This window comes from Salmo trutta, chromosome 26, assembly GCF_901001165.1.
Source record: "Salmo trutta chromosome 26, fSalTru1.1, whole genome shotgun sequence".
Classification (NCBI taxonomy): domain Eukaryota; kingdom Metazoa; phylum Chordata; class Actinopteri; order Salmoniformes; family Salmonidae; genus Salmo; species Salmo trutta.
Genome location: NC_042982.1, coordinates 1,862,651 through 1,889,877, shown reverse-complemented (window position 1 = coordinate 1,889,877; position 27,227 = coordinate 1,862,651). Strand labels below are relative to the sequence as shown.

The 27,227-nt window shown below is 42.2% G+C and overlaps 1 protein-coding gene across 2 annotated transcripts; it reads left to right on the top strand.

The window, feature by feature from the left end:
* Positions 1–1,677: 1,677 nt before the first annotated feature.
* LOC115162868 (ATP-binding cassette sub-family F member 3) lies at positions 1,678–26,675 on the top strand. Of its 2 annotated transcripts, XM_029714329.1 has the most exons (21): positions 1,678–1,839; positions 11,361–11,508; positions 11,893–11,969; positions 12,247–12,302; positions 12,448–12,545; positions 16,996–17,118; positions 17,631–17,897; positions 18,068–18,148; positions 20,230–20,289; positions 20,372–20,428; positions 20,674–20,696; positions 20,804–20,859; positions 21,507–21,707; positions 21,949–22,025; positions 22,260–22,304; positions 22,393–22,525; positions 22,928–23,016; positions 23,118–23,209; positions 23,829–23,961; positions 25,384–25,471; positions 25,646–26,675. In XM_029714329.1, exons 1-21 carry the CDS (start codon positions 1,710–1,712, stop codon positions 25,802–25,804), a joined length of 2,193 nt encoding a protein of 730 aa, XP_029570189.1. In that variant the 5' UTR covers positions 1,678–1,709; the 3' UTR covers positions 25,805–26,675. The 2 variants fall into 2 exon arrangements, with proteins under 2 accessions (XP_029570189.1, XP_029570190.1); XM_029714330.1 differs by lacking the exons at positions 1,678–1,839; positions 11,361–11,508 and adding an exon at positions 11,633–11,772.
* The last annotated feature ends 552 nt before the right edge of the window (positions 26,676–27,227 follow it).

The window sequence follows — 27,227 nt, the reverse complement described above, 5'->3', positions numbered from 1 at the left end:
AAGCGGTTAACTGATTATGTGTCAGTGTTTGCGGCCGAGTTGATGGCCATGATTATAGGTTTGAGATGGGTGGAGGAGGTGAAACCACTCAGAGTGGTGATCTGTTCTGATAAGGCAGTGTTGAGTGGTGTGGAGACGGACAGGTCGGATAGGGGAGACTTGTTTGTGGAGATGGTGCTGTTAATGGGATTGGAGAGGATGGGATTGGTGGTAAGCTTTTGCTGGGTTCCCACCCATGTGGGTGTGGAGGATAATGAGAAGGCTGATGTGGTGGCCCAAGAGTGGAGTGAGGGGGTAGATATTCAGGTCCTGTTGGGCCGAAGGGAAGTCAAGTTCTTGATCCGGGCAAAATAACTCGATCTTTGGCATAGGGAGTGGGATGCTTAGTAGTAAGGGAAGCAATTTTATTGCGTGCACCAGTCAGTTAAGGAAGAGGTGGGGAGTGTGGGATGTAGGAGAGAGGAAGTTATGTGGAGTAGACTACAGTTTGGGCACACAGGTTTGAATGCCTCGTGGATGATAGGGAGACATGAAACATATCTGTGTGATGAGTGTTTAGTGGTGGAAACGGTGGAGCATGTGTTGATATGTTGTGAACGTATGGCCTAGATAGGGAGGGATTGTGTGAAAGGGTTAGAGAGGTTGGGGTGGTGTAGTGGGGGAGGGAGGGAAGTGGTGCCTAGGGCTCTATTTCACTTTCTTAGAGAAACAGGACAAATGAAGAGAATTTAATGAGGTAGGCTGTGACTGGCCTCACACTCCAGTACAGTAGGTGGCGCTGTATGCACCTTAAACGTTGGATGCAATCCACCAACCCAATTTTTAAAGAAGAATAACTATATTTTGCCTCAAATATTTATTAAAAACAAATACATTTGCACAAGGAGCACATATCTCAAATACATCGTCACAGTTGTTGTTTAGCTAGCAAATTTGAGAAATTTTAACATTGACCTGAAATCAGTCAAAACAGCGCAAAACACATGGTATCAATAACAAGATGAAACTGTCTGAAACGAGTCACTATGATTCCCCACATGGCAGTTTCTCGTCATTGTTGGTAGCTATCTGGCTATTCAGATTCACAACAACTCATGGACTTCTTCCCAACTGAAGCGTGGGTATCGTTTTCGTGACGTTGCCAGCTAAGTCATCTATGACAAATAGAATCATTCACCCTAGTTCCACTAAATCGGTCAAGGTCTGAGATATTGCGTGTGACCAACGCATGAAAGTAAAAACGTAACCGATGGATACAGTTCCACAGTCCCCTCCCGATTTAATCGTGGGATACAATAACATAACAAAACAACAACTCTTATTTTGGTGAATGTAACAATTAGACAGATATTTCACCGGAAGTATAAATGTGAAGCATCCATCTGGCGTTTTTACTCACTACCCAATAGCCGGCGGGAGAAGATGGAACGCATCACAAAGTAGGCGTTCCCAAAAGGAAATATGCAAATTATGTTAGAACGCGGCAATACGATCCAGCTAGTTCGTGCTTGTTCTGACAACTATGACTAATTTGTTTCCATTCGAAACGACTGACTGTGATCTATATTGGTTAAGTTATAATGATCTTTGATGTCATTACATGAGGTTGATGGAACCAAACACAAATTAGAGGTGGAGGGAGGTAAAGATGAGAATATAAAATCACATTAAAAAAATACTACAATACCCATAATGCAAAGTTTGAGGACATGCCTTATCACATGTTGTGGGCACATGCGCTGTTCTTGTGGAAGAGCCGGTGTATCATGGCGACATACGTGGATATTCTGAAGAGCGAGTTTCCCGAAATTGACACCGAAGTGTTCGAATATATCACGGGTAAGAGACTGTAAATTAATGGAGATGGTGTGTGGATCTCGTACACTTTAAAATGCCACCGACTAGATGAGTGGCGGGTGGCTTCTTTGCCACGTGAAGTAACGTTAGCTAGCATAGCCGTGCCACACAGCATTGAGGCACAGTCAAGGGGATGACTAACGTTAGCCAACACGTAACATGCCGGTAGTTACCTAATAATCGGCCTATTTGAACCACTAACCAGACGAGCTAGGCTAACCAATTTATTGCCTTAAATTAATAGCCAACTAGCTACTAATGTGTACGTTTACCGGCATACAATAATAATACAATGGACTTAGTAATATTGGATATTTTCATGGGCCAAAAGTCGCAAAACTGGAGTTAAAACCTCAGCCTAAACAAGGAGAGGGGTGGGCTCAGGGAAGTGAAAGCGTAATCTATCAGTGTATGGGGAGGTTGGGGGTTTGGATATGAACCCGGACTGCGTTTCAATCTCAAAGTAGACAGCCCTCGGCCCTAAACCCTCAGCCCTTGGGGGAATCCCCGCGGCCATATGTCGTCAGTTCAAATGATTAGCCAAGCAAGGGAAGTTTGCGACGTAAGCCGCTCAGCCCTCGTTTTTAATGGAGTTTGCGAGTGTACAATTATGTTCACTTCAGGCCTGAAATGCCCCATAATTCAATTCGCGATGATTGTACATCCGCTAAGAACATTCTGCCAAACATAAAACCTCAACATCAATATGTAGTCAACATACAAGTAAGTCAAAACGAATGTAAGTAAGTTAGAAATTGTGCAACTAATGCACAAACGTCCCATAAAAGTAATGTTTGGTTAGCTTTTGGAAATTGTAGAAATAAAACATTTTCCTTCAGAAGTAGCTAGTCAGGCTAACGTTCGTTAGCTAATTAATTTGCTAGCTATCATACAGTAGGCGTTTACTAATAATTATATAGTTAATAAGTAGACATGAAATCATAATTGACTGTAGCGCATATAAAGCTACCAGTGGCTGAAAACACAATCATCGCGGGATTAACAGTGACAAATGTCCGTGCAAGAGGGGTCCATTTAAAAATAATTTCTTCCTCCCTTGCCCTGCACTTAAGACACACCCTATCCCCCCCTCAGCCCTCAAATTTGGTGGACACTACTGACGAAGTATCACGACGTCTGACGAGTCTACACTTGCAGGTGTAACAGTGTAGGTTCCGTCCCTCTCTTCGCCCCAACCCGGGCTCGAACCAGGGACCCTTGCACACATCAACAACTGACACCCACCGAAGCATCGTTACCCATCGCGCCACAAAAGCCGCGGCCCTTGCAACGTAAGGGGAAACCCTACTTCAAGTCTCAGAGTGACGTCACTGATTGAAACGCTATTAGCGCGCACCACCGCTAACTAACTAGCCATTTCACATCGGTTACACAGGTCATGTCCAAACTGGCGACTGGTGTCTCCCGAGTGGCACAGCGGTCTAGTGCACTGGATCTCAATGCTAGAGGTGTCACTACAGATCCTGGTTTGATCCCGGGCTGTCTCACAACCGGCCGCGATCGAAATTCCAATAGGACGTTTAGTTGGCCCAGCGTCATCCGGGTTACGGGAGGGTTTGGCCGGGGTAGGCCATCATTGTAAAATAAGAATTTGTTTTTAATGACTTGCCTAGTTAAATAAAAGGTTTAAATAAAAATAAATATGCCCCTATCTCCGTGAACTAATCTAGACTAAAAGCCAATTAATGCTTAATCCAAAAATCTGGCCGCTGGCTCCAAATGGCGGTTATGACAATTGCGACGCCTCCGGAGGCCCCTCATCAATCTACACACAATACCCCATAATGACAAAGCGAAAACAGATCACATTTACATATGTATTCAGACACTTAACTCAGTGCATTGTTGAAGCGCCTTTGGCAGTGATTACAGCTTTGATTCTTCTTGGGTATGAAGCTTCAAGCTAGGCACACCTGTATTTGCAGAGTTTCTCCCATTCTTCTCTGCAGATCCTCTCAAGCTCGGTCAGGTTGGATGTGGAGTGTCGCTGAACAGCTATTTTCAGGTCTCTCCAGAGATGTTTGATCGGGTTGAAGTCCGGGCTCTGAAAAACATCCCCACGGCATGATGCTGCAACCACCATGCTTCACCATAGGGATGGTGTTAGGTTTCCTCCAGATGTGATGTTGGCATTCAGGCCATAGAGTTCGATCTTGGTTTCATCAGACTAGAGAATCTTGTTTCTCATGGTATGAGTGTCATTTAGGTGCCTTTTGGCCAACTCCAAGTGGGCTGTCATGCCTTTTTACTGATTAGTGTCTTCTGTCTGGCCACTCTACCATAAGGGCCTGATTCGTGGAGTGCTGCAGAGATGCTTGTCCTTCTGGAAGGTTCTCCCATCTCCACAGAAGAAGTCTAGAGCTCTGTCAGAGTGACCATTGGGTTCTTTGTCACCTCCCTGACCAAGGCCCTTCTCCCCAGTTTGTTCAGGCTGGCCAGGGGGCCAGCTCTAGGAAGAGTCTTGGTGGTACCAACTTCTTCCATTTAAGAATGATGGAGGCCACTGTGTTCTTGGGGACCTTAGATGCTGCAGATTTATTTTGGTGCCCTTCCCCATATCTGTGCCTCGACACAATCCAGTCTCGGAGCTCTACTTACAATTCCTTCATCCTCATGGCTTTGTTTTTGCTCTGACTTTTTTTGCTCTGAAAACTGTGGGATCTTATATAGACAGATGTGTGCCTTTCCAAATCATGACCAGTCAATTGATTTTACCACAGGTGGTGGACTCATCAAGTTGTGGAAACATCTCAAGGATGCTCAATGGAAACAGGATGCACCTGAGCTCAATTAGTCTTATAGCAAAGGGTCTGAATACTTATGTAAAGGTATTTCTGATTTGTATTTTTAATAGATTTGCACAAATTTCTAAACCTCTTTTTGCAGTGTCATTATGGGGTTTTGTGTGTAGATTGAGGAATTTAATTTTAGAAAAAGGCTGTAACGTATCTGAATACTTTCTGAATGCTCTGTGTATGTAGACACCCCTTCAAAGTGGTGTATTTGGCTATTTCAGCCACACCCGTTGCTGACGGGTGTATACAATTGAGCACACAGCCATGCTCCATAGAAAAATATTGGCAGTCGAATGGCTTTACTGACAAGCTCGTTGACTTTCAACGTGGCACCGTCAAAGGATGCCACCTTTCCAACAAGTCATTTCGTCAAATTTGTAATCTGCAAGAGCTGCCCCAGTCAACTCTAAGTGCTGTTATTGTTAAGTGGAAACGTCTAGAAGAAACAACGGCTCAGCCCAGAAGTGATAGGCCACACGCATTTTGAACGGGACCACCGAGTTGTGTAGCGTGTAAAAAATCGTCTGTCCTCGGTTGCAACACTCACTACTTCTAAACTCTCCAAACTGCATCTGGAAGCAACGTCGGCACAAGAACTGTTCTTCGGGACCAATGGCCGAGTAGCTGCACACAAGCCTAAGATCACCATGCGCAATGCCAAGTGTTTGCTTTTGTGGTGTAAAGTTCGATTGGACTTTGGAGCAGTGGAAACGAGTTCTCTGGAGTGATGAATCACACTTCACCAATCTGGCAGTTCACTGGACAAATCTGGGCTTGGCGGATGCCAGGAGAACACTACTTGTCCAATGCATAGTGCCAACTGTAAAGTTTGGTGGAGGAGGAATAATGGTCTGGGGTTGTTTGTCATGGTTTGTGCTAGGCCCTTAGTTCCAGTGACTGGACTTTGTGGCAAATGGAAAGCCTTCCCAGAACATTGGAGGCTGTTATATCAGCAAAGGGGGGACCAACTCCATATTAATGCTAGAGGTCCACCGATTATGATTTTTCAACGCCAATACCGATTTATTGGAGGACCAAAAAAAGCCGACGCCGATATTTTATTTATTTATTTGTTTGTGATAATGACAATTACAACAATACTGAATGAACACTTATCTTAACTTAATTTAATACATCAATAAATTCAATTTAGCCTGAAATAAATAATGAAACATGTTCAATTTGGTTTAAATAATGCAAAAACAAAGTGTTGGAGAAGAAAGTAGAAGTGTAATATGTGCCATGTAAGAAAGCTAACGTTTAAGTTCCTTGCTCAGAACAGGAGAACATATGAAAGCTGGTGGTTCCTTTTAACATGAGTCTTCAATATTCCCAGGTAAGAAGTTTTAGGTTGTAGTTATTATAGGAATTATTGGACTATTTCTCTCTATACGATTTGTATTTCATATACCTTTTGACTATTGGATGTTCTTATAGGCACTTTAGTATTGCCAGTGTAACAGTATAGCTTCCGTCCCTCTCCTCGCTCCTACCTGGGCTCGAACCAGGAACACATCGACAACAGCCACCCTCGAAGCAGCGTTACCCATGTAGAGCAAGGGAAACAACTACTCCAAGTCTCAGAGTGAGTGACGTTTGAAACGCTATTACCGCGCACCCGCTAACTATCTAGCCATTTCACATCGGTTACACCAGCCTAATCTTGGGAGTTGACAGGCTTAAGTCATAAACAGCGCAATGCATTGCATTTACATTTACGTCATTTAGCAGACGATCTTATCCAGAGCGACTGACAAATTGCGAAGAGCTGCTGGCAAAATGCACGAAAGTGCTGTTTTGAATGAATGCTTACGAGCCTGCTGCTGCCTACCACCGCTCAGTCAGACTGCTCTATCAAATCATAGACTTAATTATAACATAACACACAGAAATACGAGCCTTAGGTAAATAATATGGTCGAATCCGGAAACTATCATCTCGAAAACAAAACGTTTTTCCTGTCAGTGAAATACGGAAACGTTCGGTATTTTATCTAACGGGTGGCATCCCTAAGTCTAAATATTTCTGTTACGTTGCAAAACCTTCAATGTTATGTCATAATTATGTAAAATTCTGGCAAATTAGTTCGCAACGAGCCAGGCAGCCCAAACTGTTGCATATACCCTGACTCTGCGTGCAATCAATGCAAAATGACACAATTTCACCTGGTTAATATTGCCTGCTAACCTGGATTTCTTTAAGCTAAATATGCAGGTTTAAAAATATATACTTGTGTATTGATTTTAAGAAAGGCATTGATGTTTATGGTTGGAGCAACATGTACCTAAGCGATTATATGCAACGCAGGACAGGCTAGATAAACTAGTAATATCATCAACCATGTGTAGTTAACTAGTGATTATGATTGATTGATTGTTTTTTATAAGATAAGTTTAATGCTAGCTAGCAACTTACCTTGGCTTCTTACTGCATTCGCGTAACCTCGTGGAGTGCAATGTAAAGCAGGTGGTTAGAGCGTTGGACTAGTTAACCGTAAGGTTGCAAGATTGAATCCCTGAGCTGACAAGGTAAAAATCTGTCGTTCTGCCCCTGAACAAGGCAGTTAACCCACCGTTCCTAGGCCGTCATTGAAAATAAGAATGTGTTAATAACTGACTTGCCTAGTTAAATAAAGGTAAAAAAATAATAATAATCGGCGTCCAGAAATTCCGATTGTTATGAAAACTTGACACCGGCCCAAATTAATCGGCCATTCCGATTAATCAGTCAACCTCTAATGCCAAATATTTTTGGAATGAGATATTCGACGAGCAGGTGTCCAAATACTTTTGGTCATGTAGTGTCTTTTTTTTTTTTTGCATTGGATCCATCTCAATTCACTGCATCTGCCTATTTTGCAGAGCTAGAGTGGGGATTGTCAGACCATGAAATGCCATTAAAATCAGTATTCTCACAAAATCGTCTGGAGTGTCTTGGAACTCATCTGAAGTCGGTACTGCCAATCTGCCAACTTCTGTCTGTTGCGTCTGTATAGTTTGGGTTACACACTAATATGACCGTTCTGTTCAAAGGTGAGATTCTCACAAACATGTACATGTCGGTTGTTTTGCTCATCTGAAAGACCCCGGTACCAGTTGAAAAGATTAATCGAAGTGTATATAAAGGACTGTTTAGTGCCAAAAATAAGGGGTTAAATACATATTTTTGTTATTCATTTTTTTGATACTATAAGGGGTCTTAAAATTCCAAATTAAATAGCAAAATTAACCTTTGTATGACCATAAAACAATTCTATATTGCTTAGTAGACCCCCCCCCCCCCCCCCCAGGCATAGACTCTTCTTGGTTAAAGGGTAACTACACCCAAAACGTCTCCTGGTGTGGTTTAAAGGGATTATTCAGGATTTTGGCACTAAGGCCCTTTATTAGGGCCCTATGAAGTCCGTTTTTCCCCCGAAAATGTTTTTTCCGTAATTTGTCAGATTTCTGTGTTTTACTATTGATGCACATTTTATCATCAGATCGTGTCTAATGTGAATGAATAAAACAGCAAAAATGTAATAAGATATAACAGTAAATGTGTAATGATGCAACACAACATTGCACTGTTCTTTTTATCAAGGCAAGTGCTTCAATAGAGTTCTACTGAGTGTTTCATTATAAATGAAAAAAAGAAATGCAAGAATCTAGGCAACAATGCAGTAAGAAATGGGCAAAACCTAAAATTCATTGTTATTTGTAATATAAGTGTTTCATTTACAATGGAGAAAAAAAAAAATGCAAGAATCTAGGCAATAATGCAGCAATAGGCAAAATCTATGGGACTACCCTATGAGATCCTATGTCTGTCCATTTCCATCTATCACAGACATCTCTATTGAAGTACATGATTTTCAGCCTCTTTGTGTTGAGCTCGGCGAGTGCCTCGCTTGTCTGCGAGTAGAGTCTTGTATTTGCTGAAACTCCTCTCACAGTCGACTGAGCTGACTGGGAAGTAGATGTAGGGCGCTGCAACTTCTGCAGCTGTTGGGAATCTTTCACTCAGACACTGCTGTGGGACGGTGGGTTCCTTCCAGGATTGACAGAGCTGTCTTGAGTTTGGAGCAGCCGTCCGAGAGGAAGGTTAGCTTGACAGTGAAGGACCTGCACCTTCTCTTCTGTTTCCAGCTGGCTGAGGATGTCTGACTGCCTGGGATGCTGACTTTTCTGCCAACAAAAACTCTGTATAGATGAACATGCTCTGCATGGTACTTCACTGCCTCATACCAGCTATTCCATCTGGAGCTCACTGCTTCAGGAGGACCCTTGGCCTGCACAAACTCCTTCATAATGTCGAAGCTCCCTCATCTTCTCTTTCTGCCAGGCTTCTTGAAGAAGACAGATCTCATCCATGTCACAAGTGATGCAACTTCAGAGAAGTATTTGTAGTGCTGCCAGGTCTCACCCACCAGATTGATGACATTGCAGAGACCGGTTACATTGAAACTGTTGGCCATCACTCCTTTCAGAACCTCCTTGTATGTCTTTAGGCAGTAGGAGGCATTATCTGTGACCACTGCCCAGGCATCATTCAGGTTTAGATCGTTGCTGTGGAGGGAGGCTAGTATAGCTTGGGAAAACGTTGCGTAGTTGCATCTGTCCATGAAAATGACATCCACCAGAAAGTACTGGTTTTCAACACCTGCAATGAAATATAAGGAAGAACTTGAATTATGTTTTACCCTAAAATAATATTGTGACTAAAGTGTTATTTAAATTAAGTGTTAACACAATATAGATACAGCGATAGTTGGCTAGATGGAGAGGTAGACTGCTGCTGACATTGTGCATCACTATATTTCACCACGATAGCTCGTCGTTTGGAATAGCACAATTTGCATGTGGACAGTTCACATTGCAGAATGTAAATGTAGGTTATTGCAACTGTATATTAATAGGTTAAGTTCAACTTACAAAATGACGATGTTTAGAACGCTGCAATCCCTTGCATCTGTTGTTTCGTCAACAACCACCGCAAACTTCTTCCAACTGATCTTTTGTCGAACGGCAGTCATATGTTGGTCGAACCCACGGGGCAGGTGAGTTTGACGGAGCCTGCTCTCATTTCGGGCAACGCTCCTCCCTGTTTGCAATGCTTCACTAGAAACGGCCGTAGCGTTCTTGTTTTTTTTTTAAGGGGATGTCAGACTCGGCGCACACAGTCACTAAGTCCTGAATAAATTCTCGTCTTGAATGTGCTGATGCTCTTACACAGGTAATGGTTGTTTGAAGAGGCATGCTCTGGCTAACACGGTGCTTTTCCTTGTTCTTTACATGGGCTTTAGACTTTAAGTGGTCATCACACATTTTTGCGGCTCCAATCAATAGTATGTTGACAATTTGCAAAACAGCTTATCGCTTGACTCATAATAGTCCTTTGGGTATTGGTCTGCTCTGAATTTAGGGGTTAGGGTCGAATTAGTTTTTTTGACAACTTGGGTGGTTACTACAATAATTAGGCCTACTTGTGATTATTAATACATTTCAGCCAAATTATGGAAAATTCTGCAATATTCCACGTTTTACTGTTGATTCCATTTTTTTTACGAAGTTCCGCGATTCCGTCCTCATTTTCCGCATCACGGAAATAATAGGGCCCTACTTTATCTACTTCCCCGGAGTCAGATGAAGTTGTGGATACCATTTTTGTGTCTCTTTGTACAGTATGAAGGAAGTTAGAAGTAGTTTCGCAAGCCAATGCTATATGTGATATAACCATATAAACTGTCGCCATGAATTTAACTAACCTGTTTTTGGTGATGCTTTCTTCGTTCTCGATTTGGTGAAAAAAGTATCTTAGAAATGCCTTTTTCCAGAAACGGACATTTCTAACATACTTCAGGGGGAAAATCTATGCCTGTGGTTTGTATGGGGCTTTCCTGTAACCCCCAGTAATGGACACCAAAACTCTTTGTACACCAGTGCATGGAGTTGTCAAGAGCACAAACAGATCTGGAACCAGGCTAAGTCTAGCTGCTTACAAGGCTGCTTCATGATAACATTTTGTGTAGTGTCCCTCAGTGTGTTACCTGTAGATTCTCAGACAAAGTAAGATTGATCCTGAGCCATGTTCAGTAGCTGAAAGTTGCAGTTAGAAATCTCATGAAGTGGTACAGTGGTCTAAGGCACTGCATCGCAGTTGCTAGTTGTGCCACTAGATATCCTGGTTTCAGTCCAGGCGCTGTTGCAACTGGCTGCGACCAGCGAGACCCATGGGGTGTCGCACAATTGGCCCAGCATCATCCGGGTTAGGGGAGGGTTTGGCCGGCAGGGATGTCCTTGTCCCATCACGCACTAGCGACTCCTGTGGCGTGCCAGGTGCATGCACGCTGACACGGTCGCCAGGTGTACAGTGTTTCCTCCGACACATTGGTGTGGCTGGCTTCCGGGTTAAGCGGTCATTGTGTCAAGAAGCAGTGCGGCTTGGTTGGGTCATGTTTCGGAGGACGCATGGCTCTCAACCTTCGCCTCTCCCAAGTCCATACGGGATTTGCAGCGATGAGCGAAGACTGTAACTACCAATTGGATACCACGAAATTGGGGAGAATGAATGAATAGAGCCAACGTGTTTCCTTGTTCTACATGTCACAGGGCCACATGATTAGCATTTCTCTATCTGAAGGTGCTAAAAGCTGCATCCTTCTAAATGCGCCCCTGATTTCTATCCTGTGGCATTCCTCTGTGATAGGTGTGTTGGACTGTGGAGGGGTGGAGTTTGAGGATGGAGAGGAGGTGTATGATGCGATTGGAGGGCTGTTGCAGGGGTCGTCGGCTGACTGTAAAAACGAGGATGACATTCGGGACATTTGTCAGCAGATGTTCAACACTCTTAAACTGTAAGTGCAACACACACACACAACCTTAACACTGACCAAATGTATTTATAAAGCCCTTCTTATATCAGCTGATATCTCAGTGTGCTGTACAGAAACCCAGCCTAAAACCCAAAACAGCAAGCAATGCAGGTGTAGAAGCACGGTGGCTAGGAAAAACTCCCTAGAAAAGCCAGAACCTAGGAAGAAACCTAGAGAGGAACCAGGCTATGAGGGGTGGCCAGTCCTCTTCTGGCTGTGCCAGTTGGAGATTGGATTGGTCTTCAGGTAGAGACCTCTTTCACAACCAGCATACAACACAAAGACTAATTGTCACACACCAAAAGCTAATATTTTATGAATTTCCGCTTGCTGACTCATCAAAAATATACTCATCTTTTTCATCAGGAGTAACGGCCATGCCGCTTCAAAGCAAGTGCTGCTCGACGCTCCGGTGCGGTTGTCTCAAATATCTGCAGAGTGTGGTGAGTCCCTTGTCTGCAGGGGAACTTAGGTATTCCTCTTTGTCAGCTTTACGGTCCATGTTTGATATTCATTTTGGTAGCCTGTTGATATGTAATCTGTTTTTAGCCCTTTTTTTTGTACTTTCTTTTTGTACTTTTTTATTTTATACATCTTTCCGGTCCTCTACTGCTCGTATTTTCTCTTCCCATTCTACCACCTCTCCCATGTCTTTTTAATATATTCTGACTTGTTGTTGCATCTCTTTCCACTCCTTCTGTCTTTCCCTTCTCGTCTCAGTATCTGCCACTAACGATGTCCAAGGGATCTGGATGATGAAGAGGGGCCAGAATACAGTAAAGTATTTTAGAATTATTTTTGTTGCGTTGTAACTTCTTGTGTATTATGTTTTTTGTCGAAGGTTCAAGTCAGCTTTGTAGCTATGTTATTCTCCTGTCAACTTCATCCACTTTGTCTTCTTTCACACACACACCACCTCAGACTGTGGATGCGAGGAAACTAGAGAAGGCCGAAGCCAAGCTGAAGCAAAAACAAGGGAGGAGGAATGAACGTGATTCGCAAAAAACTACTAATCCACTGTGAGTTTCATATGCTTTTCATCTACACCCAAAGACTATGCAAACAGTTTATCATTGGCAGTGGTGGAAAACGTACCCAATTGTCATACCAGAGTAAAATGAAAGATACCTTAATAGAAAATGTCTCAAGTAAAAGTCACCCAGTAAAATACTACTTGAGTAAAAGTATTTGGTTTTAAATATACTTAAGTATCAAAAGTAAAAGTAGGTATGTTAAATTCCTTTATATTAAGCAAACCAGATGGCACATTATTTTATTTTTACTGATAGACAGGGATACACCAACTCTCAGACACCATTTACAAATGAAGCATTTGTGTTTCGTAAGTCTGCCAGATCAGAGGCAGTAGGGATGACCAGGGATGTTCTCTTGAGAAGTGTGAGTTGGACCATTTTCTTGTCCAGCTTTGCATTCAAAATGTAACGAGTACTTTTGGGTGTTAGGGAAAACGTATGCAGTAAAAAGTACATTATTGTCTTTAGGAATGTAAAATTTGTGAAATATATAAATAGTAAAAAGGATAAAGAACAGTAACAACTTCTAATTAAGAATACTGTAACGATATGGAAGAAAATGAAACACATTTTACAAGAACCAGAAACTGAACTTTATGGAATAATCCTTGGATAGCTTTTCAGAATTCATCGATTTTAAATTGGTTCACATGCAAAACCGAAGGAATGGAAACCGTAAATGACTTTGTAACAGGAAATACATTTATTTCCATGACAAAATTTAAAAAGTAATTTTGGACTGAACTAAAATATAAAAGCAACATGTAAAGTGTTGGTTTCATGAGCTGAAATAATAAATCTCAGAAATATTTTCCATACCCACAAAAAGCTTATTTCTTTATGTTGCGTACAAATTTGTTTACATCCCTATTAGTGAGCATTTCTCCTTTGCCAAGATAATCCACCTGATAGGTGTGGCATATCAAGAAGCTGATTAAACATGATCATTACACGGGTACATCTTGTGCCGGGGACAATAAAAGGCCTCCCTAAAATGTGCAGTTTTGTCACACAAAACAATGCCACAGATGTCTCAAGTTTTGAGTGTGCAATTGGCATGCTGACTGCAGGGATGTCCACCAGAGCAGTTGCTAGATAATTGAATGTTCATTTCTCTACCATAAGCTCCCTCCAACGTCGTTTCAGAGTATTTTGCAGTATGTCCATCCGGCCTCACAACCGCAGACCACGTGTAACCATGCCAGCACACGATCTCTCTGGCTTCTTCACCTGCGGGATAGGTTGGGGGTGCTGAGGAGTATTTCTCTCTGTTATAAAGCCCTTTCGTGGGGAAAAATGTATTCTGATTGGTAGGCCCTGGCTTCCCAGTGGGTGGGCCTATGCCCTCCTAGGCCCACCCGTGGCTGCGCCCCTGCCCAGTCATGTGAAATCCATAGATTTCGGCCTAATGAATTTATTTGAAATGACTGATTTCCTTATCAATTCTAATTCAGTACAAATGTTTGAAATTGTTGCATGTTGTGTTATATTTTTGTTCAGTGTAGATGGTTCAGAATACATGAAACTTAAGTTGCTTCACGAAATTTTGATTTGAAATCTTTTGGACATCAGAACATCCTTGAGGGAATCTTATTTGAGTAAGTAAAGGATGTTCATATGATAGGGAAGATATACTAAACCTTGCAGAGAGCATATCCAACTGACAACCTATTAGAAAACAATTGAAATTATTGGAACCAAGATTAAAAAAAACTGATGTTAGTACAAAATGGAGTGGAAGTTGGAGCATAACTAACTAAATTCATCCAGTGTCACATTCTACAGCACAACAGCAGAGTCCTGTCTCTGTGTAAAACTAATAATGACTCAATAATCCATGCTTTCTGGGAATGCTATTAAGTTTGAAAGTGGTGAGCGGAGCTAGAAAGTTGGCTGTCAGAAATATTATAATGTAAATGTACTTTTAATCCATCTGTCTGCGTATTTCAAGACATTACATACGGGAGGTAGTGAGATGTACGATTCTTTTCTCATCACTGAGAAGAAAAAAATAAGGTTACTAAAAACGTAGACGTCAATCAATCCGCTATCATTGACACAATGGAAAACATCTAATGATTTCTTATTTAAATATTGAAATAGCATGGGCGACTGAGAAAAACAAGTTGGTATAATTTAAAGGCCAAGTGACACAATAATGCAGGCAATAGGGATGGTGGGTGAGCATGCGGGTCTGGGCAGAAGAGATGTTGTCATTCGTATGAAAAGTTTTTTTTTTTTTTTTGTGGAATGTACAATACCAGTGAATTTTGGACACCTACTCATTCAAAATATATTTTAGATTCTTCAAAGTAGCCACCCTTTGCCTTGACAGCGTTTCACACTCTTGGCATTTTGTCAACCAGCTTCACCTGGAAGGCTTTTCCAACAGTGTTGAAGGATTTCCCACATATGCTGAGCACTTGTTGGCTGCTTTTCCTTCACTCTACAGTCCACCTCATCCCAAACCATCTCAATTGGGTTGAGGTTGGGTGATTGTAGAGGCCAGGCCATCTGATGCAGCACCATCACTCTCCTTGGTCAAATAGCCCTTACACAACCTGGAGGTATGTTTTGGGTCATTGTCCTGATGAAAAACAAATTATAGTCCCACTAAGCGCAAACCAGGTGGGATGGCGTATCACTGCAGAATGCTGTGGTAGACATGCTGGTTAAGTGTGCCTTGAATTCTAAATAAATCACACATTGTCACCAGCAAAGCCCCCACACACACCACCACCTCTGTGCCTACACATGCGGAGATCATCCATTCACCTACTCAGCGTCTCAAAGACATGCCGGCTGGAACCAAAAATCTCAAATTTGGACTCATATTGTGGAAATTACAAGATTGTTATAATGCTGTTATTGCATCAAAAGGTTGTTTCATGAAACAGAATAAGGGGTTGTTAGAATGCTCATCTGTGTGTGTTCTACTGAGGATGGGCCTTGGAAGATTTACCATGTCTTTGGGGATACCGCATTCCAGAGCATGAGTTAATGTTTCTGTACTGGGGTACCGGGGGAGATGGCTCCAGTATGGAGTTGGGGGGCCAGACACTGTTCTCTACACAGAGAACTGTTTTTACAGCAGATACTGTCTGCTGTGAATTATAAATATCTTTCATACAAATCTTAACCTTGACCCATTCCATACATCTGTTGTGTGTCATGTAGACTGAAGGAGGATGGACTTTGATATAAAAAGCTGTGGCTCAAACCAGCTGGTTGAGTTCTCAGTGATCACCTCCAGGGGTGATTACCGACCAGCTCCATTACTGCACTAAATAAATAATAAAGTTTGATTGTTTTGAAGAAATCTTAATTCCACCACACTCAACCTGTCCTTTGGTTTGATTTCACCGGTCTAATGGCCATTGCTTGTGTTTCTTGACGTAAGTCTCTTCTTATTGGTGTCCTTTTTCGTAGTGTTTTCTTTGCAGTAATTCAACCATGAAGGCCTGATTCATGCAGTGTCCTCTGAACAGTTGATGTTGAGATGTCTGTTACTTCAACTCTGACGCATTTATTTGGGCTGCAATTTCTGAGACTGGTAACTCGAATGAACTCTGGGTCTTCCTTTCCTGTGGCGGTCCTCATTAATAAAGCCAGTTTCATCATAGCGCTTGATGGTTTTTTGAGACTGCTCTTTCAAAGTTCTTGACATTTTCCGGATTGACTGACCTTCACGTCTTAAAGTAATGATGGACTGTCGTTTCTCTTTGCTTATTTGGGCTGTTCTTGCCATAATATGGACTTGGTCTTTTACCAGATAGGGCTATCTTCTGTATACCACCCCTACCTTGTCACAACACAACTGATTGGCTCAAACGCATTAAAAAGGAAAGAAATTCCACAAATTAATGTTTAACAAGGCACACCTTTTAATTGAAATGCATTCCAGGTGACTACCTCGTGAAGCTGGTTGAGAGAATGCCAAGAGTGCAAAGCTGTAAAGGCAAAGAGTGGCTACTTTGAAGAATATAAAATGTTTTGATTTGTTTAATACTGTTTTGGTTACTACATTAATATGTTATTTCATAGTTTTGATGTCTTCACTATTATTCTACAATGTAGAAAATAGTACAAATAAAAAACCTGGATTGAGGTGTGTCAACTTTTGACTGGTACTGTGTGTGTGTAAATAAATAAAGTACAGATGCCCCAAAAAAACGACTTAAGTAAACGTACTTTTAAGTACTACTTAAGTACTTACACCACTGATCATTGGTTTGGTATTGCGATAGCAAAATATACTTTGCCATTCACCAATGTGTGATGAAGTTTGGTTATACTGTCAGACTGATGTTTCACCTCTCTCTCCCTCTTACACTTTCTTGCTCTGTATTTGCTCTCTGTACTTCTATTTCTCTCCCTGTGTCCATCTGTGTCTGTCTCACTCTGTCCTTATCCCCTCTGTCTTTGTTTGTCTCAGGGTACTGGAGGAGGCATCAGCCAGCCAGGCCAGTAGCAAGAAAGACAGTCGCGTTGACTTGTCCGGGAAGAATCGCAGCTATGATATCCGCATTGAGAACTTTGACGTGTCGTTTGGCGAGAGGTGAGTGTTTTTAACCCTTAGGCTTCGTCCCAATGGCACCCCATCCCTATTAAGTGCACTTCTTTTGACAAGGGCCAAAAGTATAGTAGTGCGCCATATAGGGAATAAGGTGCAATTTGGTATGAAACCATACTTAGGCTTTCTCCTACTGTATCCAGCACTGGAGCAGGTGATTCACTCTAATTAGCATCATGCAATGTTGTTAGCTGGACACCGTTTCCACCGGTATTTACCTTGCATTTAAAAGGCATTGGTGTGGTTATGGTCGTTACTTTCTGCAAATGACTTAAGAATTCAACACAATTACCGGATATCAAATGGTGATTAGCAGTGCTTGTTTAAATATATCACAAACTGAGTAAATCAAAAGTTATTACTGTGTAATTACAATTTGATGTAATTTCTTAGTTAATACTAGAGAGACAGAGTAGGAGAGAGACGGAGACATTTCTTAGTCTCTACCATAAAGCAATATGCAAGCAACTTGTCTCTTTCTTGCTCTGTATTTCCAGGTCTTTGCTGCAGGGGGCGGAGCTGTCTCTGTCAACAGGTCGCCGCTACGGCCTGATTGGCCGCAACGGCCTGGGGAAGACCACGCTGCTAAAGATGCTGGCGAGCCGCAGCCTGCGTGTCCCTGCCCACATCACAATCCTGCACGTTGAGCAGGAGGTCGCTGGAGACGACACGGGGGCGCTTCAGAGCGTGCTGGAGAGCGACACGGTCCGGGAGGGTCTCCTGACAGAGGAACGCCTGCTCAATGCGCGCATAGCCAACGGAACGTACGTCAGTCTTACTTACCCAAATTCTCCCCAAAGTTGGCAACGGAGGGCTCATATTGGAAGGAGTCAATACTGGCAGCCTTGGCAGACTTAAATGTTATTGTTGCAGGAATTTTAGATTTGAAACTGCAACAGTCACTAAACTTGCAGTTTATTCTATTCCATTTTAGAGCTGAAGGAATGGAGACTATTCGATTGTCGGAGATCTATGCTAAACTGGAGGAGATTGAAGCAGACAAGGCACCTGCCCGGTAAAGAGCCACACTTAACATGTCTGTACATAATATCATATCTGTGTTTGTTACATTAGTTAGGGATGCACGATATATCGCTGAACATATCGGAATCGGACGATATTAGCTAAAAATGGCAACATCGGTATTGGCCGATGACTAGTTTAACGGCGGTGTTAAAAAGCGATGTCAAAGCTACCGTGCGTACCTATATAACGTAGGTACATGACGTAGTAACGCCACGTCAAGTTTTGCGCTACACAGCATTCCTAACCTAGCCACAATGTCTGCTGTGTATTTTGTATTTATTATGGATCCCCACTAGCTGCTGCCAAAGCAGCAACTACTTTTCCTGGGGTCGAGCTTAATTAAGGCAGTTTATACGATTTTAAAAGATTACAATACATTCACAGATTTCACAACACACAATGTGCCCTCAGGCCCCTACTCCACCACTACCACAAAGCATTCCATACCTAGCCCACAAAATGTCTGCTGTGTGGATTGAGCAGTCAACAAGTCGTGCAGTCATTTGAAAGAGTATGAACAATTCAGCGAGACAACCCAAAGGCGAAATCCATTAAAGCCAAGATAATGGAAATCATTGCCCTTGACAATCAACCGTTCTCTGTCGTGGGAGATGTTGGATTTCGCCGACTGGTCGAGCACTGGTACACACTACTAAGTGTGCTATTTTTCAGATGTCGCCCTACCTACAGTAATAGCGTCACTGCTATTAGCTTCACGACATACATACTGTGGAACACCGTTTCAGTCTTTGCGTGTCAAAAAAGATACAGTAGCACTGTCAAAGCTGTACCAAAAAAGTCTGCAAACCGGCCACTAACGATGTGTTTACAATATCATGTTGGTAATAAAGCATCATTTGTTCGACAGCAACTTCTGGGGTAGCTAGCTTTAGCTTGATACTTAGCTAGCACCAATACAACCAGCCTGAAACAATGACCAGTAGAAACTGCAGTCATTTTCATTATTCTTAGCAATGATTTAGGAATCCTTGTGTGTAAGTATTAGCTAGGTTGCCACTTGTTGTTCGCCTATTGAAATTGAACTTCAGATCATGAAAATTGCCCAAAGCTAATGTTATAAGCAGCCAGCTAGCTTTGTGTTGTGAAGCTAGCCACAATAAGGATCAGGCACAAATGTGGAATTTGCGGTTTGCCTGAAATTCAATTAATACAAATAGTAAACTTATGCCAAACTTGACACGCAAAGATCCAAACAGAACTCCATAGAAATCCTGGTTGAGAATGAAACGGCACAGCAAGTAACTGAAATAAATAGGTTTTGATTATGTTTTACTGGTAATGGAGACATATGTAAATGCTAACAAAATAACTTTTTAGTGTGTGTGTAACCTTAACTAACTTACATTTACATGGTCCCGTGTGGCTCAGTTGGTAGAGCATGGTGTTTGCAACGCCAGGGTTGTGGGTTCGATTCCCACGGGGGACCAGTATGGGAAAAAAATAAAATACAATTATGAAATGTATGCATTTGCTACTGTAAGTCGCTCTGGATAAGAGCGTCTGCTAAATGACTAAAATGTAATGTAACTAACTTGCCTAGTTAAATAAAATAACACATTCTTATTTACAATGACGGCCCGGACGACGCTGGGCCAATCGGTCACAGCTGGATGTGATACAACCTGGATCCGAACCAGGGACTGTAGTGACCCCTCTTGCACTGAGATGCAGTGCCTTAGACCGCTGTGTCCGTGTTAACTATTTAACTGTACTGGAATGCTTAAAAGGCCGCAAAAATGTTAAATATCGGTATCGTTTTTTTTTTTTGTCAGGGAAAATATTGGTATCGGCCCAAAATGTCATATCGGTGCATAACTATTAGCAGTGCATTTATATTCATACATATTGCCAATGGTGTTTCTAAAACAGATAACTGTGCAGTAGAATTCTAGCCATGGTACATGCATTTTCTGATTTAATGAGTTGGTTGTTTGATGTGTCTCTCTCTCTCTCTCTCTCTCTCTCTCTCTCTCTCTCTCTCTCTCTCTCTCTCTCTCTCTCTCTCTCTCTCTCTCTCTCTCTCTCTCTCTCTCTCTCTCTCTTTTACAGAGCTTCAATCATCCTATGTGGTTTAGGTTTTTCTCCTAAAATGCAAACGCAGACAACCAAGTAAGTTACTGTGTGTGTGTGTGTGTGTGTGTGTGTGCGCGCGCAGATGTGATTAACTGATCTCTTGCTGTTCTCTTCACAGGGAGTTTTCTGGAGGTTGGAGGATGAGATTAGCTCTGGCTAGAGCTCTCTTTGCCAAGTAAGTTTCTCCTTGTCACTTCTTTTATCCAAAGGACAGTCTACCCAATTAAAATACAAGGACAGAGATTATATTAGAATATTGATGTACGTACATTTATAATGCTCTTATGAGCTGTTTCCTGAATCTCAATTTATAGACCAATTCAACAGACAGTTTATGAAGACCAATGTGGCTCTGCTAAATATTGTAAGGCTATCTTCATCTCTCCAAATAATGTGTGTATTTTTCATTCCTTTTTTTAGGCCTGATCTTTTGTTACTTGATGGTGAGTGATTAAACCACATTAAGTATTTTTGTATTGAGTATCTTTAAACAGTTTGACGGTGTCCTTTTGACTGACTGTCTCTGTCTTTCTGTCTGTTTGTTTATCAGAGCCCACCAACATGTTGGATGTCCGAGCCATTCTTTGGCTGGAGAATTACCTGCAGGTAGGTTACTCCTGCTTACCGACACACTTAACATTGCATGCCAAATCCAATTCGGTTCCCTTCTCCCCAAACTGTGCACATTCTCACTACAGTATTTAAAAGCATTGGATTGGTGAAAGCATGGGCAAGCGTGGACTAGAGGGACTTTCCGTCATATTTCTTACACCAGTCCAAGGCAAGGGGTGTGAATGAGTGGACATTTCAGGGAGAAGGGTAGAGAATAGGAACATATGGAATTATGCATTGCTAGATTGTGGTGGGTAATTCTTCTTTGCTGTCAACTTCTGCCTCTGGGGTTGCTCTTGAGCCAAAAAGGGGTCCGGCAAAAAAAAGAGGCTCCGCTAAATTGGCAGGAAGGGGCACACCTATCAGTGACGCATACATAGTTAGCTTCAAATGGATTGTTTGCTTTCACCACTTATGAAATTGTGTGCACTCGTTCAATACTTCCTACAAATCTAAAGACATTGGATTGGTGGAGGCATTGGCTAGGTGGAGTTACCACAATATTTCTTATACCACTTATTTTCTTTTGATATCAGTGAATGGAAGTGAACGAATGCACACTTTGGGAGGATGGAGAGATTAAAGTATGAGAAACAAGTTAAACGTCCATATAGCCTGTTTAACTCCTCTGCCCCCCACAGACCTGGCAGACCACCATCCTGGTGGTGTCCCACGACCGGAACTTCCTCAACGCCGTGGTGACTGACATCATCCACCTGCACTCGCAGCGGCTGGAGAGTTACCGTGGCGACTACGAGAACTTTGTCAAGACCAAAGAGGACCGCCTGAAGAACCAGCAGAGGGAGTATGAGGCCCAGTTTCAGTACAGAGAGCACATCCAGGTTAGGAACCCACACACTGGCTTACACACAGTCCTGTGTACATACAGACAAACTAAAAGGCTTATGGGAAGCGTAATAATGCACTTTCTAAGCATTTATCTTTGCTGATTAGTGTTTGTTTGTTTTAGATCTTGATATGCCTATCTTATCAACATCTTGCTAAATACTTATTAGAATATATATTATAGTGTCTTATTACTATATATTATAATCGTGGATTGATTACTTTCCTCTGTCACAGGTGTTCATCGACCGGTTCAGATACAACGCCAACAGAGCGGCACAGGTGCAGAGCAAACTGAAGCTCTTAGAAAAACTGTGAGTAACCATCTATTTCAAAATAAGATGTTAACATGCGCCCCACCCTACTTTCTCTCATGTAGTGCTCCCTGGGAATTACAGCCTGAAAGTCCAATTCATTGTAAAGGATAACTTCCATCTTGCACATGCATGATGACCTCTACGTGTTTGTTTGCCTGTGCAAAACGGAATGGTCTTTTGTAAAGAATATCTATTGTTGTCATCCGTTCCCTCACTGCTCTTCTCCTGCAGGCCTGAACTCAAACCTCTGGAGAAGGAAACCGAAGTCACCTTAAAGTAAGAGACCGCTCCTCCTGTCCCAAATGAAGTCACGTTTCAATTCTCATATTAATCTGAGCGTTAACGTGCGTGCGTCTGTCCACAGGTTCCCTGATAACTTTGAGAAGCTGTCTCCCCCGGTGCTCCAGTTGGATGAGGTGGAGTTCTACTATAACACTGACCAGCGCCTCTTCACACAGCTGTCTGTGTCTGCAGACCTGGAGTCTCGCATCTGCATCGTACGTATTAATCACACTGCTCTCAATCCTGATGACCAGATCTAAATCACATGCACTGCTAATAGTTAGGGATGCACCGACGTGATAATTCTGGGCTGATGCCAATATCCAATATTTTCTTTGCAATATCGACTGATTCAGATATTTTTTTCATTTTATGGCCATTTTTAATCATCCTAGCACAGATCTGAACTGCAAACAAGTTTCTATGTTCATAAGGCTAGTAAGAACATATCTGCCTTTGTCCCCACATCGGGTCAATATGGTCACTGATATATTGTGCATCCATTAATATTGTACTTTAAATCTGTGAAACACTTCCACAGACGATGCTCTGTGCAACCTTCCAACTGCTAAAGTAGTTCCTACAGTCGGTCTCTTGTCTCTCTCTCTCTCTCTCAGGTGGGTGAGAACGGGGCAGGTAAATCCACCATGCTCAAGCTACTGATGGGAGAGTTAACGCCTGTCAATGGCATCAGACACGCCCATCGGTGAGGTTCCATGCTTGACATCAGCCATGTTCCTCTGCTGCTAGTGTTTGTCTCGGTGGGTGTGCGTGCAGGGAAGTAAATTAGTTTTCTTTCTCGCTCAGGAACCTGAAGATCGGTTATTTCAGTCAGCACCACGTGGATCAACTGGACCTCAACGTGTGTTCAATTGAGCTGTTACTCAACAAATTCCCAGGTGACCACCACCAAAACATACCAATACTGATCATTATCAAAGCCTGGGCTGTGTTCATTAGGCACCAAATGCAAAGGAAACTGATTGGAACAGGACTTGGTCCAATAAGAAATGCCCTGTTTTTTTGTTGCCTACCCTAATGAACACAACCCTGGTGGTTGTTACGGATCCCTGTAGATGGCTTAGCTGACAATGTCACAAAAACAATGCACACGCTTCAATGGTGCAAAAGGCAGTGTGTTGTGATTCTGGATGGTCAGATAGCTAGCAACAATGACATCAAGCTGTCATGTGAGGAATCGTAGGTAGCTCGTTTCAGCTAGTTTTACCTTGTTCTTGAGGTGTTTTGACTATCACTATACGCTAATATGACAAATTTGCTAGCTAGCTAACCAACAACTGTAAAGATGTATTTGAGAGACAAGTGCGCATTGTGCAAATGTATTTGTTTTCAATAAACATTGGAGACTAAATATATTTTACGTTCTGGCAACAATCTAAGCCAACCATGTCTATTTGGGCCAATGTTGCTTAACAACCAACCCATCTATAGCCTACAATCTTTGTAATTTGTAACCCCTTTTTTCTCTCTCGCTCTCTCCTCGTCCCTCCCTCCCAGGTCGTAACGAGGAGGAGTACAGGCACCAACTGGGTGGCTATGGGATAACCGGTGAGCTGGCAACTCGGCCGGTGGCCAGTCTGTCAGGAGGGCAGAAGAGCCGGGTGGCCTTCGCTCAGATGACCATGCCTTGGTAATGCCTTTTTATTATTACACTTCATGACCCCAATATTTCACACATGATTTCTCCCAATGTCAAGTGGTCATTTTATGGTAGTAAACTGGTTTTAGTTGAGTTGAAAAAACGTCCTTGTACAAGCAGTATACAACTTGACCATGATGTCTAATAATGGGATTACATTTCTCTATCCTTCCGATGTTAAACTGTCTCTGTGGTCTTTTCAAGAACCCATGGTAGTTGTTGCAAGAGTTGTGGTGATAACCCCGGTGTCCGGCTTAAATTCCCTAATGGCCCCTCATACCACCACGGCCACCTAATCATCAATCCCAGCTTCCAGTTGGCTTGTTCAAACTCTCATCTCCCCTGTAACTCATCCTCAGGTCTTTGCTGTAAATGAGAATTTGTTTTCAACCAACTTACCTTGTAAATAAGAAATATACTGGACATCTGTCAAACTGCCCCGATAACACTAGGAACAGAACTGGAGAGAGAGGACATGAGACAACGCTATTCATTTTGAGAAGTGTGAAGATCCTATTGATGAGATAATCTGTCACAGAATTTATTATTAAGGTTGCTGGCAGCGAAGCACCCCTAATAATATTGTTGGAATAGCTCGTCAGAATAGCTCAATGCCCGATTGGTCAAAAAAATGTAGACTTTGGCAATATCAATGTATATCAAAACCACTACTACTAGGTGGCGTTGTATTAAGTATTCAGAGTCTACTGCTCAGCCCCACCACCCCGTTTGACGTATAACCACGGAATTTGGTATATCAGTGTTTCTCATAAGGAACAAATTTGCTTGAAGGACCCATGAAGTCCGCCATATTGAATTTTCCAACGTGTTGGATTTTTTTAATCAAATCTTCTCATGAACCATATATCCGGTTGACTTGACTAGAAACTCAGAATGTATGTCTTTACTAAGTTTGAGAAAAGTGATACGTCAAAAGATGGAAGAGAAAATGGCAACTTTGTAAAAGATATGAATAACTTGTCTTCGCTGTATCACCTTGAAACTGATTAAGGCTCTTGATGACACTAGTAGGAAGGTGTATTTCAAAGCAGGTGTTAATATTTAAAAAAAACATGGAAACAGCAAGCAATTCAGTTGTGAACTTCCAACAGCTAGCATTTATGCTAATGCTTAAAAGATTCTTCAAATAAGGTCGAGATTTGGCGATTACAGCGTTTGTTAGTCCCAACAGTTTTCAAAGGAATAATTGCTACGTCAAACACAGCCATTTCATGACGCTATAAATCATTATTATATTTAGTGAACACTTGCATAGTATTTTGAATTGTTACATGTACAAGGATGTATAATGCTTCAATGCAGCTGTCTCTTTCAGCCTGCTCATAAACCAGCATCCTGTTTCATTGCTGCTTGCAGCTATATTTTATCTCTTACTCACGTTTTCTCTCTCAGCCCAAACTTCTATATCCTTGATGAGCCGACCAATCACCTGGACATGGAAACGATCGAGGCTCTAGCGAAGGCGCTCAACAAATTCAAAGTAAGCTTGTTAAACTGTAAGTCGCTGAGAAAATGTCCTTTAGAAAACCTATCCATGAAATCGGTTTTCTTTAAACAGCCACTACAAGCTTATTTTGGCTAACAATCAATGGAAGTGATAGCACTTGAAGTTAATGTGTGTATATACCCTTTTTTTAAACTCTCTTCTCCTCAGGGTGGGGTGGTCCTAGTCTCTCATGATGAGCGTCTGATCCGGATGGTGTGCAGAGAGCTGTGGGTCTGTGAGCACGGGAACGTGCGGCGAGTGGAGGGGGGCTTTGACGAGTACCGGGATATCTTGCAGGAACAGTTCCGCAAGGAGGGCTACCTGTGAGGGGGAGGAAGGACTTTCCAAAACCTACCACCCCAGGCCCATTACGCCAACTATGACAGACATGCCAAGTTACCAATTGACTTCAACCCCCAATAACCTAAAGTCCCCCACTCTCCATTCACCAACTGCCAATCATCATCCTCAGATGGAGAACTGAGTTTTACTGGCTGCTTTCCCATCATCCTCTCTGCTCCCCCACACCACCGTTTGTGTTTTGTTTGTCATTTAGCTCGGCCCGGCCGTTCAAAGTGACATACTCTTGTCTATTGTCCTGAAGCAGGCAGGTTTTAGGTTACATGGAGTGCAAACTCTGTCCAAATGGAATGTCAATTGTGCGTGCACTCTGTATACTCAAACTGCTCCGGCCTCCCCAGTCCCAACCTTCCTGATCATAATAGTTGGAGCTGGTTTGGTTCACTTAAGGAGGATATTCCATCCTGTGAAGATGGGGGTGCTGTACCCTCTAACTGTTAACCCCATGTGGGCAACCATCTTGGAATAACACTACATCCTTTTAGCTCTTAGTAATATCAGTTAAGGGCCGAATATGTACATCAGAAAATTAACAAAATTCTCGATTTCTTAATCCGTGTCAAATATGTGTGCATGTGTTTTATGTGATTGAGTGGGAGAGAGAGCGAGGATACATTTCAAGTGCATATGGATTCATTTTTCTCCTGAACATGTGTTCTTGATGGAGAGGGAGCATCTCTTTTTGTCAGTGGAACCCGGGGTGAAGCTGAAATGACTCTCTGTTCCCAACATAGTGTAGTATTTTGGGAACTAGCCAAAATTGTCATTTCAGACACCCCTGGTCTTGTTCATTAGGCACCAAACTAAATAAAACAGTCTGAAACAGGGAGGGATTACATGGACTTGTCCAATAAGAAATTCTCATTTTCTGTTGCAAAACCTTTCTTGTTGCGTGCCCTAATGAACACAATCCTGGAAACATCCATATGTGTCAGCATGGGAAACCACCAGCACAAAAACAACAATTTCTACAGCAACAGCAGCTGGCTCCAGGTCTCACTGCTGCTTCAAGTAAACTATTTAAGCAATAATGCCCAAGGGGGTATGGTATATGGCCAATTTACCACAGCTAAGGGCTGTTCTTACGCACACAGCCCTTAGCCGTGGTATATTGGCCATATATCACAAACCCTTGGTGCCTTATTGTTATAATAAACTGGTTACCAACATAATTAGAGCAGTTAAAATAAATGTTTTGTCATACCCATGCTACACAGTCTGAAATACCACGACGGTCAGCTATTCAGGGCTCAAACCACCCAGTTTATTTATCTTGGAGAAATTCAGAATATATGTGTATATATATTTTTAAATCCTATTATATTGCTAACTTATAAATAGGTGTTTTAAGAACTATTCAATCATAACACCATACTAATAAAACAGCTTT

Excerpts from the sequence above, each read along its gene's own strand:
- LOC115162868 (XM_029714329.1), top strand. The coding sequence starts at position 1,710 with ATGCCTTATCACATGTTGTGGGCACATGCGCTGTTCTTGTGGAAGAGC. Across the intron at positions 11,509-11,892 it reads ATGTTCAACACTCTTAAACT|GAGTAACGGCCATGCCGCTT; the intron begins GTAAGTGCAACA and ends CTTTTTCATCAG. Across the intron at positions 21,708-21,948 it reads AGTACAGAGAGCACATCCAG|GTGTTCATCGACCGGTTCAG; the intron begins GTTAGGAACCCA and ends CCTCTGTCACAG.